At 34.5% G+C, this 17,901-nt stretch overlaps 1 protein-coding gene across 3 annotated transcripts in view; it reads right to left on the reverse strand.

Annotated features, from left to right (window-relative positions):
- Nucleotides 1-17,901, reverse strand: part of CSMD3 (CUB and Sushi multiple domains 3) — a gene marked incomplete at its 5' end in the record, with an annotated part of 1,086,230 nt that overhangs the window by 830,565 nt on the left and 237,764 nt on the right. For all 3 annotated transcript variants that reach the window (XM_079722286.1, XM_079722285.1, XM_079722284.1), the window contains one exon: nucleotides 682-876. In XM_079722286.1, coding sequence (XP_079578412.1) covers nucleotides 682-876 — 195 coding nt within the window. The remainder of the gene's footprint in view (nucleotides 1-681; nucleotides 877-17,901) is intronic.

Here is a 17,901-nt window from a genome sequence, read left to right on the forward strand (position 1 = left end):
ATAGAAAATGAACTCATAGAACTCAACAACAACAAAACCTGATCAAAAAATGGGCAGATGACTTGAGATCATGATTTCTCCAGAGAATTTCTGTGGGCAAGATTCATGCACGAATTCAGCTAATGTTGAACATGTTCTGTCTTCCAGGCTATGTGCTTTGTACCTTTGTCTACATTAGTATATTACTATGTTTTCCTCATAATACAAGTGATCCTTATTAGTATCGATAATAAATTATACAGCATTCTTAATTTCACGAATTCCCATGCTAAGCTCTCTACCAGAAATCTTTAAAAGATTCATAGATTCAGTCAATATTTCAAAATGAAAACAAAATCATGACTTTGACAGCCTAACTAAATTTCTAAGCATCATAAACTCCGTGTTTTTCCAGTACAAACATCAAGACACATACATACACAATGTATGTATAAATATGTATAGAAATATAAAAATATAATCCATTGTCTCGTTTCACAAGTAATGTTGTCCTAAGTATTTTTGTTAATCTTTCATGTACTGTATGTGCTTTTTTCTAAGCTTCAGATTTTATAAAAGAAACAAGCACCAAATATGTTTTGCAAATATACTGTCTGATTATCACTCTTATTTTTAAAATATTTTCATTATGTCAAACGAATATTCAGTCAACATAAAAATAAACATTATTTTTTTCTTTACCTCTACAGATAGGAACAGGAAAATCCCATGAAGCTGTATTAACTGAACTGGCTATACAGGTGAGTTGAGGGTGGCCGTCAAGGATATATCCAGTTACACAGCTGTAGCGGATCTTGTCCCCAACATCGAACCTTGTACCATATAGCACACCTTTGGGTGGAACTCCTGGATTTCCACAAGAGCTACTCTGCAATTCTATAGAAGGGAGGCAAAAGGAGAGTTTACAGTTATTTTAATATATATTTTTAACATTTTACATTTATAAAATTATATGTAGATACAGGTGTCTTTTCTTTTCCTTTTAAAAAGATTTACAGAAAAATGGAAATGTCTGCTATTTCAATTACATAAACAAAGAAGTATGGGAAAGGAATGAAATTTTACCGAATAGGTATTAGGTGTCATTCTTCGTGCCAGCAAAATTTAGGTATTTTATATTGTTTAAGTTTGTGGCAATTTTTTAAATTAGTATTTATTACTCATATTTTACAGATAAAAAGATCAATACCATTTATGTGGCTTCTTCAAAGTTAAATTCTACTAACATAATAATATGCAAATCAAGTTTCATCAGTATGCTCTCCATTACTCTGATGCTTCTACTTAATGAACATTTATCTGAAAAAAAATATACATTCTGGGTGGAAACTTTTTTTCACTTAAATAAGAAAAATATAGTGCAGCAAAAAATGGACATATTTTTGAAGTTGGAGAGATTAGAATTCCAGCTCTAATATGTGTTTAACCTGGAGAATACAATGAGAATTATCATAGTAAGTGCATACACTTGTGAAATTTTAACTAGATCAATAGGCAAAATATCTGGAAATTGTCTGATATTCACCTATTGCCCTGTTATTTTATTAATTGATGCTTAAAAGTATACAAGTATACAAATATAAGAGATTTTTAAAATAATATTCATCTCAGAGAAAAATACATTTTCACTTTAAGTGAAAAAAATAGAAAAAATATAAAGAAATAGCAGAAGTTGGGGAGAATTATTTTTTCTTATAGTATATTCTAAATTTTCTATTATATTACCTTTACACTGTACTACTTTTATACTACAAATAATAATCAATAGAAGTACAAACAGTAAGGAATGAATGGATTAAAAGGTATTCCAGTTTGAGTAAAGTCTATGGCTTACTTAATAGTATTATACAAATGTTAATTTCCTAGTTTTGATAACTGTGCTATGGTTACATAAGCAGTTAATATTAAAGAAAGCTGGATAAGAGTATGTATATGGGAACTCTGTACTATTTTCACAATTTACCTGAAAGTCTGAAATTACTGCAAAATAAAAAGGTAAAAAAGATGTCGCAATGCAAAAAAAAAAAGTATGTTTCCAATTAGCCTTGATATTCATCCTATTTGTTCAGTTAGTATTCCATGCAATATCATTTTACATTAAATCAAATAATTATAAACCACTAATATTGAAAATACCAATAACAATAGTAAGTAAAAATACAATATCAAAATAAAACACTTCATAAAATGTAGATATAACTGTACAAAAGCAATCATAATTTATTGATAATTTGTACAGTAAACAAAGCTGAAATTTTATATTATTACCCATGATATGCTTATAGTACTTTTGAGAGTGTTTCTTAAGTGAATTTTTTTTTCTGTTTAATTTTTCAAGAGTACTGAAAAGAAAAAAATCAGTGATGAATTTCCAATGAGGTCAATCAGTGAGAAGTGTATTGAGGATTCATGGAACTTGCCCTATATACATTAGAAATGAAGTATATACTTTTAGTTTAAAGCAATTATTTTAGGTTCTCAATCCTAGAAAATAACTTGACTAATATTAATTAAATATCAATGGTTTCTATAAATAACAGGCAATTTCCTTAAGCTTCCTCACCATTTAATTACACATTGTAAAATATTTTAAAATATCTGTAACCGAGATTAATGATTTCTAATATCTCACTTTACTATTTCTCAAAGGCATATTTTATAGGTTCATTTTCAGTAAAATTTAAAACATATTTATTGTCTATAAATTTTCAGCCATTCTTTATAAAATACTTTTGAAATGAACAGCTTATTTTGAGATAGTTAATTTTTTAGAAAATTCAACTGATTAATAGATGAGATGTTTGCTGTAAGAGATGGTGAGGTTAATAAGTTTTGATGAAATGAGTAAGAATTAAATCCCTTGAATATAGTAATGAAAAAGGAAATATTTTTAATGAAACTACCACTTGTGTCCTTAGATTCAATCCACTCCTTTCCCTCTCACCCCTAAGAAATAATTAAGGTCAGGACTTCAATTATCATGAAATTATGTATCTAGGGGAAAAAGCAGTTTCCAAATTATTTTACAAGAAGCGGTTAGGTGTAGGAATGAAAGGAAGAAAGAAGAAAGCTCTAAATAGTTGCTATACTCAAATTTAACTTTTATTCAAATGAACAAACATGCATTACCCAGAAAAAAGTACCTAAAGCGAAAGGAAAACATGAAGTGAATCAGTGAATTAATAATAACACTGGTTGGAATTTTAATAGATTACCTAATCTAGCCCTTGCCTTGTGGCTGAATTATTTCTAAACCAGAAGACAGATAAGAATTTAGCCTGTTTCGAAATGAAACTCAAAGAAGATAATTCCAAAATATATCTGGTTCTCACCTTCAGAAATTCCTGCTTTCATTTGTCCTTGTTCTTTAACCTTGAAAAACAACAACCTACCCATCATCCTCTGAACAATGAGTAACCCAGGAAGACAATTATTAGGATGTTTCACATTCAGGTTTAATAGATCCCAATTCTATAGTCACTGATCATGGATTCTATTTGTTGTGCCCTCCCAACCCTTTAATTTGGGACTTCTCTCTAAACTGTTTATGCCCATTTTAAAACGCAGAGCCAAGAAAGATGTGTTATTAACTGGAAGAATTATCTAACCCACCATTAAAAAACCTGCTATATTCTGATTGAACATTCACTTTTTAGTCTTGATTTTTTTAAATAAAGAGTGCTGCACATTTGAACTTTTAAATAAAATTAGCTTTTTCATTACTATAAGAATTTTAGAACTAGCTTTAGATTAATTTTTAAACACTGTTTCTACCAGCTATCAAGAGTTTGAATTTCGGAAAAAAATGAAGATATATGTGGTAGGTCACGTTCAGTAATACAGATTACAAACTAATCATTAATATACATGGTATTTACAAAGTAATGATATTATTTATTATGAAATCATTCTTAAAGAAAATAGAGATTCAAGCATAAAATGAAGAATTTTCATGTAATTCATTAAATGTACATGCAAGATAACCATATTGTGCTTGTCACTTCAATGTGTTTCTGAAGCAGATGATTACATCTAAAAGCAGAATTGCTGAACAGACTACAGCTATCTTTCTTCACCAACAGATGACACTAATGTATCAATCAAAAGGTTTAGGTGATTAAAATAAAGCTACAGAACCTGATAAATCTCATCTGATATTCCATAATGCAAAGTTTAAAATGGGACTGGAGTGTATTGGTGGGGTACTATCAAGTTATATTCACCACACTGTTGGTTGAGCATTGATCAAATTTTTTAATGCAAAGATTAATAAATAAAAGAAACTCCCTATGTACTAAAGGTTTATTTGAATTTACTCTTGGAATTATGCCACGAGATCATGTTTGTAAGACAAAACTGGAATACTTAGGGTGGACAGTTTAGTGAATTGAAAAGAAAACTGGAAAACATGTCTGAAGACTTTACACTCAAAATATGTCTCTAAAAATGTCAGAGACCCTTTATTTAATTTTACTGCTCTATCCACAATAAATTATTGTGCATTTGTTGGAAAGATGTATATTTTATTTATCTTCTCTCTTCTCACAGATATTGAAATTATCAGCAAGTAACATGAAGGAATTTGGTAACAAACTATTCTAAAGTGTAAAGGATTGTTGATACAGCAAACAATTACTTGGGAGAGATCCAAGATAAACAAAAATCTAATTGAGTTACAGAGGTTAGAGTTTAGTGACATTCATCTATATTAGTTAAAAGGAAACATAACAATAAATAACTTGGTAAATGACACAATTTATTCATCAGAGGCTCTTGAGGATTACCATTAACATTGCTCTGTGATGTGTAACAGGTAAAGCAACACCACCTTCCTTGCTTTCTAAAAATTTACAATTTGAGAATGCTAGTAGCCTTAATTGTTGAAATCAGCTCTGAGCCACACTTTAAGCATTCATTTTCCCACCTTACATCTCACAAAATACCCAACACCATATATGATTTCCCTCACTGTACAGAAAGGGAAACTGGGAATCAGCTTAAGAAACTTTCCCACGGCCACCCAACTAATGAATTGTAGACTTGTGGTTCAAGCCTGTGTCTCTAACTTAAAAGTCTTAGATCATTTCAAAATTGCATGCTGTTACCCATGAAAAGTAGATATTCATTCCACAAATGTTTGTTAACAGCTATCATGGGCAATATTTTGGGGATATAGTTTTGCAAATGACAGACATGGCCCTTCCTTCATAGAGTTCATAACTTGATGTTAACCAAGGAAAGAAATGACTGCAGAATATTAATTATAATGTAGTAATTGGGATAAAGGAAACATATAGGCTAAAATGAAAGTATATAATTGAGAAAACTTGGTCTACATTAAAAGGTCTGGAAAGAATTTCCTGATGATGTAAGGTTTAAAAATAGGATAAAGAGTTAGCTAGAAGGAAAGGGAAAAAAAGGAGAATTATCAAGCATATTCACAATTTTAAAATATAAGACTCAAAGTACTATAATAGTTATTAGACTTGAAAATACAGTGAAGACAGGTTTTATGGATGTGGTAGGGTAAAAACTAAATTGGAAAAGAAGTATTCCAAAAGGGTTGACCAAAAATATATAGGTTCATGTAGTGAATATATATCCTATGCATACGTCATGAATAGAAAGGAGAGCTATTCTGTCATTAAGTGTTACTTTGAGAGAGGTACCTTATATAAACTCTTCACAGGAGAAAAACTGAGAGCAAATAATTGGAATCTCTAAATGTACTGTGTTGGCCAAAAGTGCCTTCAGTTTTTAAGTAAAAATAAAAGACACATTTTTTCATTTTCACCAAGAACTTTATTGAACAACGTTCACCCTTTTGTTCCACTACCTTCTGCCATTTTTCAGGCAACTTCATAATTCCATCTTCCCAAAATTTATCTTTTTAAGCAAAGAACTGTTCCAGGTGCCTTTTACAGTCTTCCAAGAAATTGAATTTTTTTCCATGAAGAGAATTTTGTAAAGACCGAAATAAATGGAAATCTGAAGTTGCAATGTCTGTTGAATGCGGCGGATGAATCATAACACTCCAGCCAAGCTGTAACAGTTTTTGCCTGGTCATCAAAGAAACATGCAGTTTTGCGTTATCCTGATGGAAGAGTATGCATTTTCTGTTGACTAATTCTGGATGCTTTTCGTCGAGTGCTGCTTTCAGTTGGTCTACTTGGGAGCAGTATTTATTGGAATTAATTGCTTGGTTTTCTGGAAGGAGCTCATAATAGTGGACTCCCTTCCAATGCCATCAATATACACATCACCTTCTCTGGATGAAGACTGGCCTTTGGTGTGCTTGGTGGTGATTCATTTTGCTTGCCCCATGATCTCTTCCATTCCACACTGTTGTACAGTATCCACTTTTCATCGCCCATCACAGTTTTAGAAACGGAACGTTATCATTACGTTTCAGTAGAGAATCGCATGAGTAAGTATGGTCAAGAAGGTTTTTTTTGGGCTTCCCTGGTGGTGCAGTGGTTGAGAGTCCGCATGCCGATGCAGGGGACATGGGTTCGTGCCCCGGTCCGGGAGGATCCCACATGCCATGGAGCAGCTGGGCCCGTGAGCCATGGCCGCTGAGCCTGCGCTTCCGGAGCCTGTGCTCCGCAACGGGAGAGGCCACAACAGTGAGAGGCCCGCGTACCGCAAAAAAAAAAAAAAAAAAAGTTTTTTTCGCTTAACCTATGTGGAACCCAAACATCAAAGTGATGAATATAACCAAGCTGGTGCAAATGATTTTCAGTGCTTGACTTGGATACTTTCAGTATGCTGGCTATCTCCTGCATGGTAATGTTGATTGTTCTCAATTAATGTCTCGATTTGATCTTTATCAACCTCAACTGGTCTACCCACCGTGGAGATCATTCAGTGAAAAACCTCCAGCACAAAACTTCACAAACCACTTTTGACACATTCGATTAGTCATAGCACCTTCTCCATACACCGCACAAACCTTTTTTTCTTGCGTTTTGGTTGCATTCTTACCTTTCTTGAAATAATATAGCATAATATGCTGAAAATGTTGCTTTTTTATTTCCATCTTCAATATCAGAATGGTTACACAAAAATTCACCAATTTCGATGTCTTTTTTTAAATGCACACTGATATGATGGCTGTCACATACAATCTAACAAAATTATTTTGAATGAAGTTAAAGACAACTAAGTGCTACTAGAGCCATCTTACGGGAAAAAAAAAAAAAAAAACCCTTTTGGCCAACCCAATACATATAAGCAGAGATTTTCACAGTATGTATGATATGTACTATGTGAGTTTACTAATTTAATATGAATTCCATTTAATATGAATAAGTGCATTAAATAGGATCACCAAAATTAATTTTTAGAAAGGCGAACAGCCAAAATAATGTATGCATACTATTTGGATATGAGAATATCGACTTTACAAGGCTGTTGATATGATTACATAAAACAATATATATAAGTAATTTATATGCTGAGCAAACACTACATGGCAGGCATTATTATTAGCTCAACAAATTGCAACTTTATTATTATTACAATCAATTTTCCATTTGAAACATCTAAATTAGGTGTGATTAAGTTATGATCTACTAAAGATTGGGTCATGCCTTCACTGTGGACTAAAATGTCACCTGCTATATCAGGAAACAAAGGATGTTGCAGCCATCAAGCCATCAGCCACTGCAACCACCCCCAACTGTGCACCGGGAAGGGACTGAGGATGGAGAAAACAGGAGATTGGCCCTAGATAGTTAAGGTGCAAATTAAAGGAATGATTTCAATGAACCTAGATCCTTGCATCTTCCCATACATAGAAAAGTGCTAAATTCATTAACTTGAGATGTCTGTTTTTTCTTTAGTTAACAGTAATCTTTTGATGTTCTGACTACCTGTTGTTGTGGGGGTTTTATTTGTTTGTTTTTGTGGGTTTTTTTTTTTGCAAAAACTCCTATATATCCTGGCTCTTCCCTTACCTCATCAGAACAGTCCCTCAGAGCTATCTGAGAGGCTCTCTCCCAGGTTTAAGTCCTCGGTATGTCTGCCAAAAAAATATAATTCTCAACTTTCAGGTTATGCATTTTTTTTAAGTCAACATCATTAAATGCTAATTATTCAAGGTGTAATCTCAACTCCTGGTAGAAGATTTGTATAACCAAATTTGCAAAGTGTCACTGATTCATTCATTCTTTCATCTCCTGGTTGCTATAATATCAAACATCATACCAGGCACAGTGATTATAAAAAGATCTTTGATGTATTGCAGCCTAACAAAACCCCAATAAGTTAAAGAATAAAAAGTTAAAAATATAATTTAAATCCTGAAAGAGAGTATATATTATAAAGGACTCTAGGAGAAGAGTCATGTTTTCCTTGAAGAAATTCAATAAAGCTCTACCAAGTAATTTAGGAAAAGATGAGTGATTTATACTAATAAACACATAAAAACAAACTTGGTTCTAAAAAAAATTCCGATTTCTTAGGAACACATGGATAATTGTGAAAGGCAAGATACTTAACAAAATATCAAGAAGAAAACCTGACCTTGAACACTGGAATGAAAATCAAATGAAAGAATAATGGATACCATGACTATAGAATTGCATAATTATTCAGTCAAAGAGATGAAGCATGATCCTGCTGAGATCAATTAACAATGCTTTAAAACATTGTAAAATTATATCTACTATGGGAAGTAAAACCATGTTGTTTGTACTTCTTACAGAAAATTAATCTCAGGGTTTTATTTTTCCAGATGATTAAAAATAATTTAGGAGAGCATAACATCAAGTTGAACCACCTAGCACCTCTCATCCTGAGACTTCAAAACACTTAACTAATACATTTTCCAACTTTTTTTGTGCTACGAAATGTTCTTTTACTACAGATACTGAATCATTTCATTCACACAGGACATCAATGGTGTTTGAGAATTCATTTGGAGACTGTGGCTTGACTAAACATTTTGTGAATATTTTGAATCAGTTATTCTATCTATCATGTCCCCATGGACTTTAATTTCAGTATATATAACCAAATGGAATTTATTTCTTTAAACATTTGCTTTCTCACTAGCCTATGAGCATCTTGAAACAGGGGCTCTAATTCATCTTTGTGTATCAAGGACTTAGTATTGATACACTGTGTGGTATTTTGTTGGCAAGCAAAAAAGGATTGCTCAGTTAATTGAGTTATCTCTAATAGAAAAATATAAAAGATGATCACACAGAGTTTGTAGGAGTAAATGTTTAGACACAAAATAGAAGAGTGTAACTGGTACATAGAAAAGAGCCATAGGCATATCATGTGTTAAACCTGTGTCATAATAAGCACTGGAACACATTGGCAACATCTTGTATGTGTCAAATTACATAGTTGTGTCATTCAAAATTGTTTTCTTATGAAAACGCATTAACTTCTATAAGCCAATTCCTAAACATGAGAATAATTCCTAGACTGCTGGTCATGCCACAGTCCTCACTGGGACGCTGAAGATGGAGGGAACATTAGGCCTCATTTGCGATTTTGAAAGTCATCCTGAAGCTTCAAATAGGTTCAGATTTGGCAATCAAAAGGTTAAACGCCCATTATTATTATTTTTATTTCTTTAACCTAATGAAAGGGAAGTCAAACAAACTACTGGCTGATCAAGAAGAAATGAGAGCAAACCAGCACTGTTCTAGCTAATCTACCTAAGTGGATAATAGATTACTAGATTGATGGTGGGGGTGTGGGGAGAAGTATGCACATAAATTACAATGTATTTCAAGCAGGAGAAGGAGAAAAGACTACTGTCCCTTTTTTTTTTTTTTAATTAAGATAAATCTTCTGGTGGGCTGATAATATTTCCAAAGGAACTTAGTGTGAACCAGTGGAAGAGTTAGTGTAAAACCAAACATAAAAATGTGTAACATCATTCTGTTCTGATATTGGGGTGTAGGTAGGGCTCATAGGCAATAGAGATAAGTTCTGAGAGTCAGATCAAGAGTAATGGTTAAATATAATATAGAAAACCCACTGCACAATATCCAGGCAGTCATTTATTGTACTTTTGATCTGTGAATAAGAGGCACTTAATATCTTTCAATTTCAAATAGCAGTGCCCCTTTTTTGGCAAAATAAATTTTACCACCTAAAATACCTAAAATGAACTTATGAAGAACAATATTGTATTTGCTTTGTAAACTAACAACCACTGTATTAAAAGAGATGGGTGGAAAGGTCATGAAATAAAAATGTTATGATTATTTAAAGCTAACTATATCCTGTATAGCTACCAGAATATTAACAAAGCAAAAGAAAAATATAGAATGGAGGCATATTAGCAGCATCGTCACTATAAACTTTCTGTAAATGGAATAATGCTGCATCTGGCAGGGGCAGCATTTGATAGTGTGATTCAGAATAATAGAAAAATATGAATAGACTTTCCTCTCTGTATGACAGAATTGGGACAAGTATCGGTCTTAAGACTTTTTGGATAAAAGTAAATTAATTCTTTAAAATGATGTGTTACACTGATTACAGATAATTTACTAGATTATATATTCATCGAATATGAGTGAGAGATACCATTATATTTCAGCAATTAAACAATTATCAAATAATTATTGAATCCTGAGGTATATATATCAACAGGGTATAAAAACCATTTTCTGTTCTTTTAGACCTTATAACTCAATTGGAAAAGTAAGACATGCGTAATACAATCTTCTGGCAATTAAATAATAGAACTAATTCCAAAAACTGAAAAAATTTTAAGTTATATATTTATATAAAAGGAATAATAGTATATGAAATGAGATGAGTAGTATTTTAGCTGGGGAGGACTCAAGAGAAGTCAAATAAATCACATGAATAAAGGCCCAGAGACAGAAATGTATAAGATGTGGTCAGGGCAATAAACAAAACCAATGGCTTAAGCAGAATACCATACATATGAGAAAACACTTCAGAAAAGAATGTTCACACTTTGGAGAGCTTTTAAATGACCTCTCCTAGGGTCAATGCTATGCTAATGCTGCCAAAAGGCCCCCAAATGAAATCATTTAAATAGACAGTAGTTGTTCCCTCTATGTGACTCTCTGACCAGTCTAGGCTAGGATGCAACAAATGGCCCGCAGGTAATCCGATTCCCAATTGTTTTCTAACCTGTTGCTCTGTCATCCCCTTAGGCACTGTTGTACACTTGCTGAAGCTGGATTGCCAAAAAGGTTAAATTCCAGGCTACTGGGAGTTTAATCAGAGGATGTTCAGAGAAACTCTCCCTTCCTTCCCTTTACTCTTGACACAACCCTTTGTCTTTTCTACACCCTTTGCAAATTCCAAGGTTTCTGGGATATGGACAGCCATTTTTTGTTTGTTTATTTTGTTTTTCCATTAAGGCCAACTCCAGCTCCTCATGGATCACTGACCTGTTAAGGGAAGAAAATGAATGGTCAAATTAAATATCCCCATGTGGATAAGGGAAGAAAGGAGAATATTCCACAATCAATGGTCATGGAAATAAATAGATCCGGTTGAACAGGAATTATGAAGACCCTCATACCCTTGAAGACCCTGCTTCTGCTCTTGAGAAGGTGCTCCTTTGTCTTGTGTTCTCTGTTGTCTCCTGGCGTTTCCTGTTGAATAGTTCTTCCTTGTCCATATTCTCTGTGGCAAAATTTGAAGTGGGTGTGGAAGAGTAGACTAGCCTTGGGGCACACAGTCCTTATGTCCTACAACTGTTAATGCAGGTTTGGTGCCTGAAAATTGCCTTAAGGACTGAACAACCAAAGAGTTTTGCAGATGAGTTCTAGGGTTTATTTGGCTAAAATTTCCTCTAAAAACTTAATAGGAACTGATTTGCTTCCAGTTATTTTCATGTGCCAGTGAACACTCTCCACCCACTCCAACTTGCTTTAACCACTTTTTTTAATTGAGACTACCTTGCATTGATCAGAAGCAATAAGCCTGGGCAGGAATGCAACATTCTTTATCTGATCTTTGCCCCAGGGCTGCCCTTCATCCTCTAAGAAACTTAATAGGAGACTCTGATAAACCCTCTTATCCCCTGCTGTACAGAAGCAGCTGGCTTTTCCAACCCATAAATCACCAGAATTTTATTTTTTTTTTTTTTTTTTTTTTTTTTTTTTTTTTTTTTTTTTTTTTTTTTTTTTGCTGTACGCGGGCCTCTCACTGCTGTGGCCTCTCCCGTTGCAGAGCACAGGCTCCGGACACACAGGCTCCGTGGCCATGGCTCGCGGGCCCAGCCGCTCCGCGGCATGTGGGATCTTCCGGGATCGGGGCACGAACCCGTGTCCCCTGCATCGGCAGGCAGACTCTCAACCACTGCGCCACCAGGGAAGCCCCACCAGAATTTTAGACTCTACTTTCTTCAATCTCTTCTTGAAAACTGGCCAATATCAGGCTGAGCTCTTGTCTTTGTTGTAAACTCTTGTCAAAGGCAGCCAGGAACAGGCCACACACCTTAACAAAGTTTTTGTTTTTTTTTTTAACTTCATCCTTTCAAGTTAAAGCTTCAGTGGTCTGTCTTTCAGATTGTCGTAACAATTACTTCACCACAGTTGCCATAACTCAGAAAAGCCACCAGCCTTCCAGCTCATAATATGTTTCCTCACTACTACTCCTGACCACAAAACATTAACACATATTTTAGGTTTTTTTTCTTTTTAATATTTTATTTTTGGCTGTGTTGGGTCTTTGTTGACGCACGTGGGCTTTCTCCAGTTGCGGCGAGCAGAGGCTACTCTTTGTTGCGGTGCGTGGGCTTATTGTGGTGGCTTCTCTTGCTGTGGAGCACGGGCTCTAGGCACACGGGCTTCAGTACTTGCAGCATGCAGGCTCAGTAGTTGCAGCACGTGGGCTCTAGGGCACGCAGGCTTCAGCAGTTGTGGCTCGCAGGCTCTAGAGCGCAGGCTCAGTAGTCGTGGCACACAGGCTTAGTTGCTCCGCAGCATGTGGGATCTTCCTAGACCAAGCCTCGAACACGTGTCCCCTGCATTGGCAGGCAGATTCTTAACCGCTGCGCCACCAGGGAAGTCCCTAGGTTTTTATTTTAATGCACCACTTCTAGTACAAATATTTCATCAATGCCAGAAATAAAAAACACTTTTTTAAGCAAAAGGGATTTAATACTGTTTCTAGGAACAAGTTCTAGGATGGACCTCTTGATTAATACAGAATCAGCCCAGTAAAGGGACTACTACCTTTAGGTCACTAATGGAATTAAGTTTACCTAGAATCATTGCCACCTCTCTACCAACCTCTGAACAAGAGAATGGAGAAGAGTCACTTGCAATTGTAATTCAAGGATCCACTATAAGAAAGTTTCAGAAATGTGGTTTTGCTTGTTTCTTTTCTAACATTTTCACATAGAAAAAGAGTGAAATGGAGATCGATAGGTTTATCTGATCATACCACCTAATATTTAGGTAGCTCCCCCCTTCATCCTATTTCAGAGTTTACAGGTTAATCCTTTAAAAATACCTCCATACAATCCTTCCAACTCTGCTTACAGAAGCAAATCCAATCTCCCACTTGATCAAGGTCCTCCACAATCATACCCCTTTATACTTCTCCTAAATCTCCCTATGCTTGCCTGGTCACATGTTCTATTTCAAATAGTCAGTGTCCCTCAATATGATCTGCTCACACTATTATGAAATATCTCCTTTTCTTCTCTATCCAAATGTTTCTATCCTTCGAGAGAGACCATAATCAAGTCAGATACTGTATTTTTCATGTGCATCATTAAAGCTGCAAACTCTTTAATTTGGACATACTGGGCTCTCAATACTTTTGATGGTTAAAGAATTAGCTTAATTCAAAGATGAACTGGGAAGTTAGGAAAATATGAGAAATCCAAATTATTTCAAATCTCTTTGTGAATTTAACTTCCTTGAGGAAAAAATTTTTGAACCCCATACTGACAAAAAATACAAGACAATAATCTTTGCTGGAGGCAGGATTGGTGGGGAAGTGAAAACCAGGGCCTTCAGAGTTTCCTAGATGACAAGCAGTGCAATGAATCTTGACTACTTTACTCTTCCAGAGTAATGTTCAACCTTTTCTCCCTATAGGAATAGCTCTGAAAGTGTGGAGGAAAACTAAAAACAAATAGGGAGCTTGTTCCAGTTGATTTGCATTCTTGCAGTTGACCTTATCATTAGAAAAGGAAATACAGTGAAAGAAAGCTCCAATAATGAAATCAAATAAAACTGTCTTGGAATCCTATCTCTGCCATTCACTAGTGTGTGGCCAAGGAGGCTTTCAATACTTCAGTTTCTTCTTTAGTACCATAGGCATTACCAAAATTTATTTGAGCTACTTAAGCAAATTAATAGGAACTATGATTTTAACTATGCTGTGAGTTTCTTGATATCACCACATTCTAACGTTCATTTAATGGTCACTTGTTTCATACTGAAAAGATGGCTGTTTGCACATGAACTCATTTTCCTCAGAAAATATGTATTTATGACACTTGAGTTCATTGAATATGTCTGATCTCATTCCATTCAAACCACATCACATTTAACAAAGGCAAAGGTTTCTCAACAATGCATTTACATTGCTATTCAGTTCATTTATCTTCACTGAGATCTTAACATTTAGAATGTATTTTACCTTTTTAAGCACTGACACCTATTAATCATGCTAACTAGTTCTGTTACTGGTTATAGCTCATGGTATAATACAATAGAAACTGCTTCACCAGAGCTATGAAAAACTAATTGAAACCAATTATGACAATTATCTCTCTGTTCAGTTGCCTGCACTGGACTCTTACTTCATTCCATACTGTCAGACTGCAGAGAATTTTCCTTGATGTGACCTATCCAATTGCATTTCAGGCTTTATTCAGTGAGCAGGCATACTTCTGATTCAAATTAATAGGAGCTAAGCATGGACTGAGTGAGGACTGGAGTTATTAGAATTGCAATATGAATGTAAGTGAGAATTAAGTATCATTGGACTTTCTTACTTTAATTAAGTACCCAAACACTCTTAATCAAGCATATAATTAAATTTAAGAGGAAGTGCATTGTGTGCTAATTGCCATTGATTAATAATATGCTTATTTATACATGCAAACTCTATAATGGAATATATCTCCAAACTGTTTCTGAATGACAATAACTTACTTCTGCATAATGAAACTATTAATGAAATGGAGTCTTGTAAGAAACGTCAGATGAGAAAACAGCTCAAATCTCAGAACTCTTCTTCTCAAACTTTTTTTGATATATTAGAGCAATTCATATGAACTCACACAGGAGAACATCAATAATTATGCTTCTTTTTCCCAACCTCTTTTTTTTTCTTATACCATGTATGTTTAGGGGATATTTGATTAAAACATAAGGAATTCATGTGCACTAAAGAATATTTTAGCTTTTTTTAAATGATATTTTTTTCTTTTATTTTGCCATTATGTACATTCACAAATGACTTTTTGCAGTACGCGGGCCTCTCACTGTTGTGGCCTCTCCCATTGCGCAGCACAGGATCCGGACACGCAGGCTCAGCAGCCATGGCTCACGGGCCTAGCCACTCTGCGGCATGTGGGATCTTCCCGGACCGGGGCACAAACCCACGTCCCCTGCATCACCAGGCAGACTCTCAACCACTGCACCACCAGGGAAGCCCTCACAAATGACTTTTAAACATAGGTTATAAATAATTTTTGCATTTATTAATTCATTAATATTTTCTAATTGTTGCTTGCTTATTAAGCACCTACTGCATGCCACACATTGGCCTAGGCACTGGGGATACAACAATGAGCAACATATTACCCCTGCTCTCAGGGAGCTTGTGAGCTAAACTTGCCAGCAGGTGATGGAGAGGGGACACAGATCATAAATAAGGTAATATTTAAGGTACTATTAGATAATAAATGTTAAAGAGAAATACAAAGCAAAGAAGGAAAATAAAAGTTTAATGGGGGAGATAGAAGCTTAATATGTTAGCTAGGGAAGGGCTCACTGACATGGTGACATGTAAGATCTGACTAAAGGAGGCAAAGGAGCTAGCTAGCCATAAGGACATCTTGGGGGAATGTATTCCAGGAAAGTGAACTGCAAATGCAAAGACCCTGAAGCACAGAATGCCTCGAGCATTCCTGGAATAGTAAGAATCCATATTAGTTCCAGTGGACGGACTGAGGGGGAGACTGGGAGAAAATTAGGTCAGAGAGTTAAAACAAGGTCAGATGGTATATGACTTTGAAGCCATTGTAAATATATCTTCAACTAATTCATTTGATACCTACCTCTGTCTCTCATATAACTATTTCCTGATTTTTGTTTTTTTAAGGCATATGAATTATTTCCTCATAATTTATTCTCTTTCACCACCCTAAACTAACCCCCTCCTAACACACTTTTACCATAAAATTATGTTTGAAATATTCAGTGTTAACACTATAACTATGTAAATGCTATTCTTAGCATTCTTAGCAGAGCTATACATTATACATAAACTTTTTTCTGCTTAAGTTTCTATTTTCTGTGAAGTTAATAATTTCCCTTTTTTATTTATTTCATGTTGAATAAAAACTCAACTTCAAACTCTCTGCCAGTTCTCTGAATCGTTTCCCAATAAATTTAGATGCATCAAGCATTCAACTTCAACTAACTGAAGAAAAATTTTCAGAACATTCTAGTCTCTATCTGAACAAGTTAATGTCTATTTTATGTCTCTGTTATCAGGAATTATTCTACATATGCCATTAAACTATCTTCTTAGTTGGATCCTCTCTTTCTTACATCCCACAACGTTCACTTTCTTTGTTATAATGAAGCACCTGTAGCTTCTTAAGAATGTGTGCTTAAGAGATCAATAATGCCTCATACTATGCCTCAAACAACATGATAGTTTGGATAGGTTCAGAATTCTAGTAAGGAAACCAGTTACATTAGGATTTGGAAAGCAAGGCTCTGTGACAGTGCTGATGTTGTGAAGGCCAAAGCCATTCTGAATGTTAGCACTTTGAATTTGCTCTTATTTTTCCCTATTTCTCTTGCTAAAAAATATGTATGTAGTCTCACAGCTTACACTTTTTTTTTTGGACAAGGAGGAAATTATTTCCATCAGATGTTCTGGATAGTTGTTGGTCCTTTCAATATGGAACTTCATGTCCCCTGCTTTAGAAAAAAAATTCAGATAATTTTCTCCCCTTCATTTTATCAATGATCTTTTTAAGAATGATTATTATTTGAAGGCCCTATTTCACTGCTCCTCTAATTATTGATACTATTGCTACCAATATTACTTTATCTTTTCTTTCTTATTTCCTATATCTGTCTTTTCCCACTTTTTTCTGGAAATTTTCCTCACATTTGCCTGTAAACTCTTCTAATGACTTTTTCATTTTTATTTCATTTTTTTATTTCTAAGAATATTTGGTCATTCTTTCTCCATTGCATCATATTCATGTTTTATATCTTTTTGAGAACATTCATATTAATCTTTTTGTTTGTCCATTTTTGAATTTTTCTTCTACACATATACAACTTGTTTCCTCAAAATTGTTATATTCTATTTGTTTTAGACTTTAGATTCTATGCTAGAGAACTTCTTCAGAAGTTAGGTTATTTTTGTTTGCTAATACTTACAAGTAAGTAGTTAAGTAAAAGCTGAATGGATGCTCTGAGTATAGAGTTGGTACTTGATACCTGTAGACTTCACTATAGTCTATTTTCCTTGATTGTTTTGTTGAGAGATCCATTATGTCAGTATCTTTAAATATTTCCTATTGGACTGCTTAGATTCTGCATAAAAGAGTCTTTAATCATTTGCTTGGAGAGTACTGAACTGGTTGACAGGTTTCTGTGATTTAAGAGGTGAATGATGTGTGGGTATGTGAAGAAGGGGGTGTCAAAATTTTGTATGGAAACATTAATCTGCTTGATT

Source organism: Hyperoodon ampullatus, assembly GCF_949752795.1.
Source record: "Hyperoodon ampullatus genome assembly, chromosome: 17".
In the NCBI taxonomy this organism is placed as follows: domain Eukaryota; kingdom Metazoa; phylum Chordata; class Mammalia; order Artiodactyla; family Ziphiidae; genus Hyperoodon; species Hyperoodon ampullatus.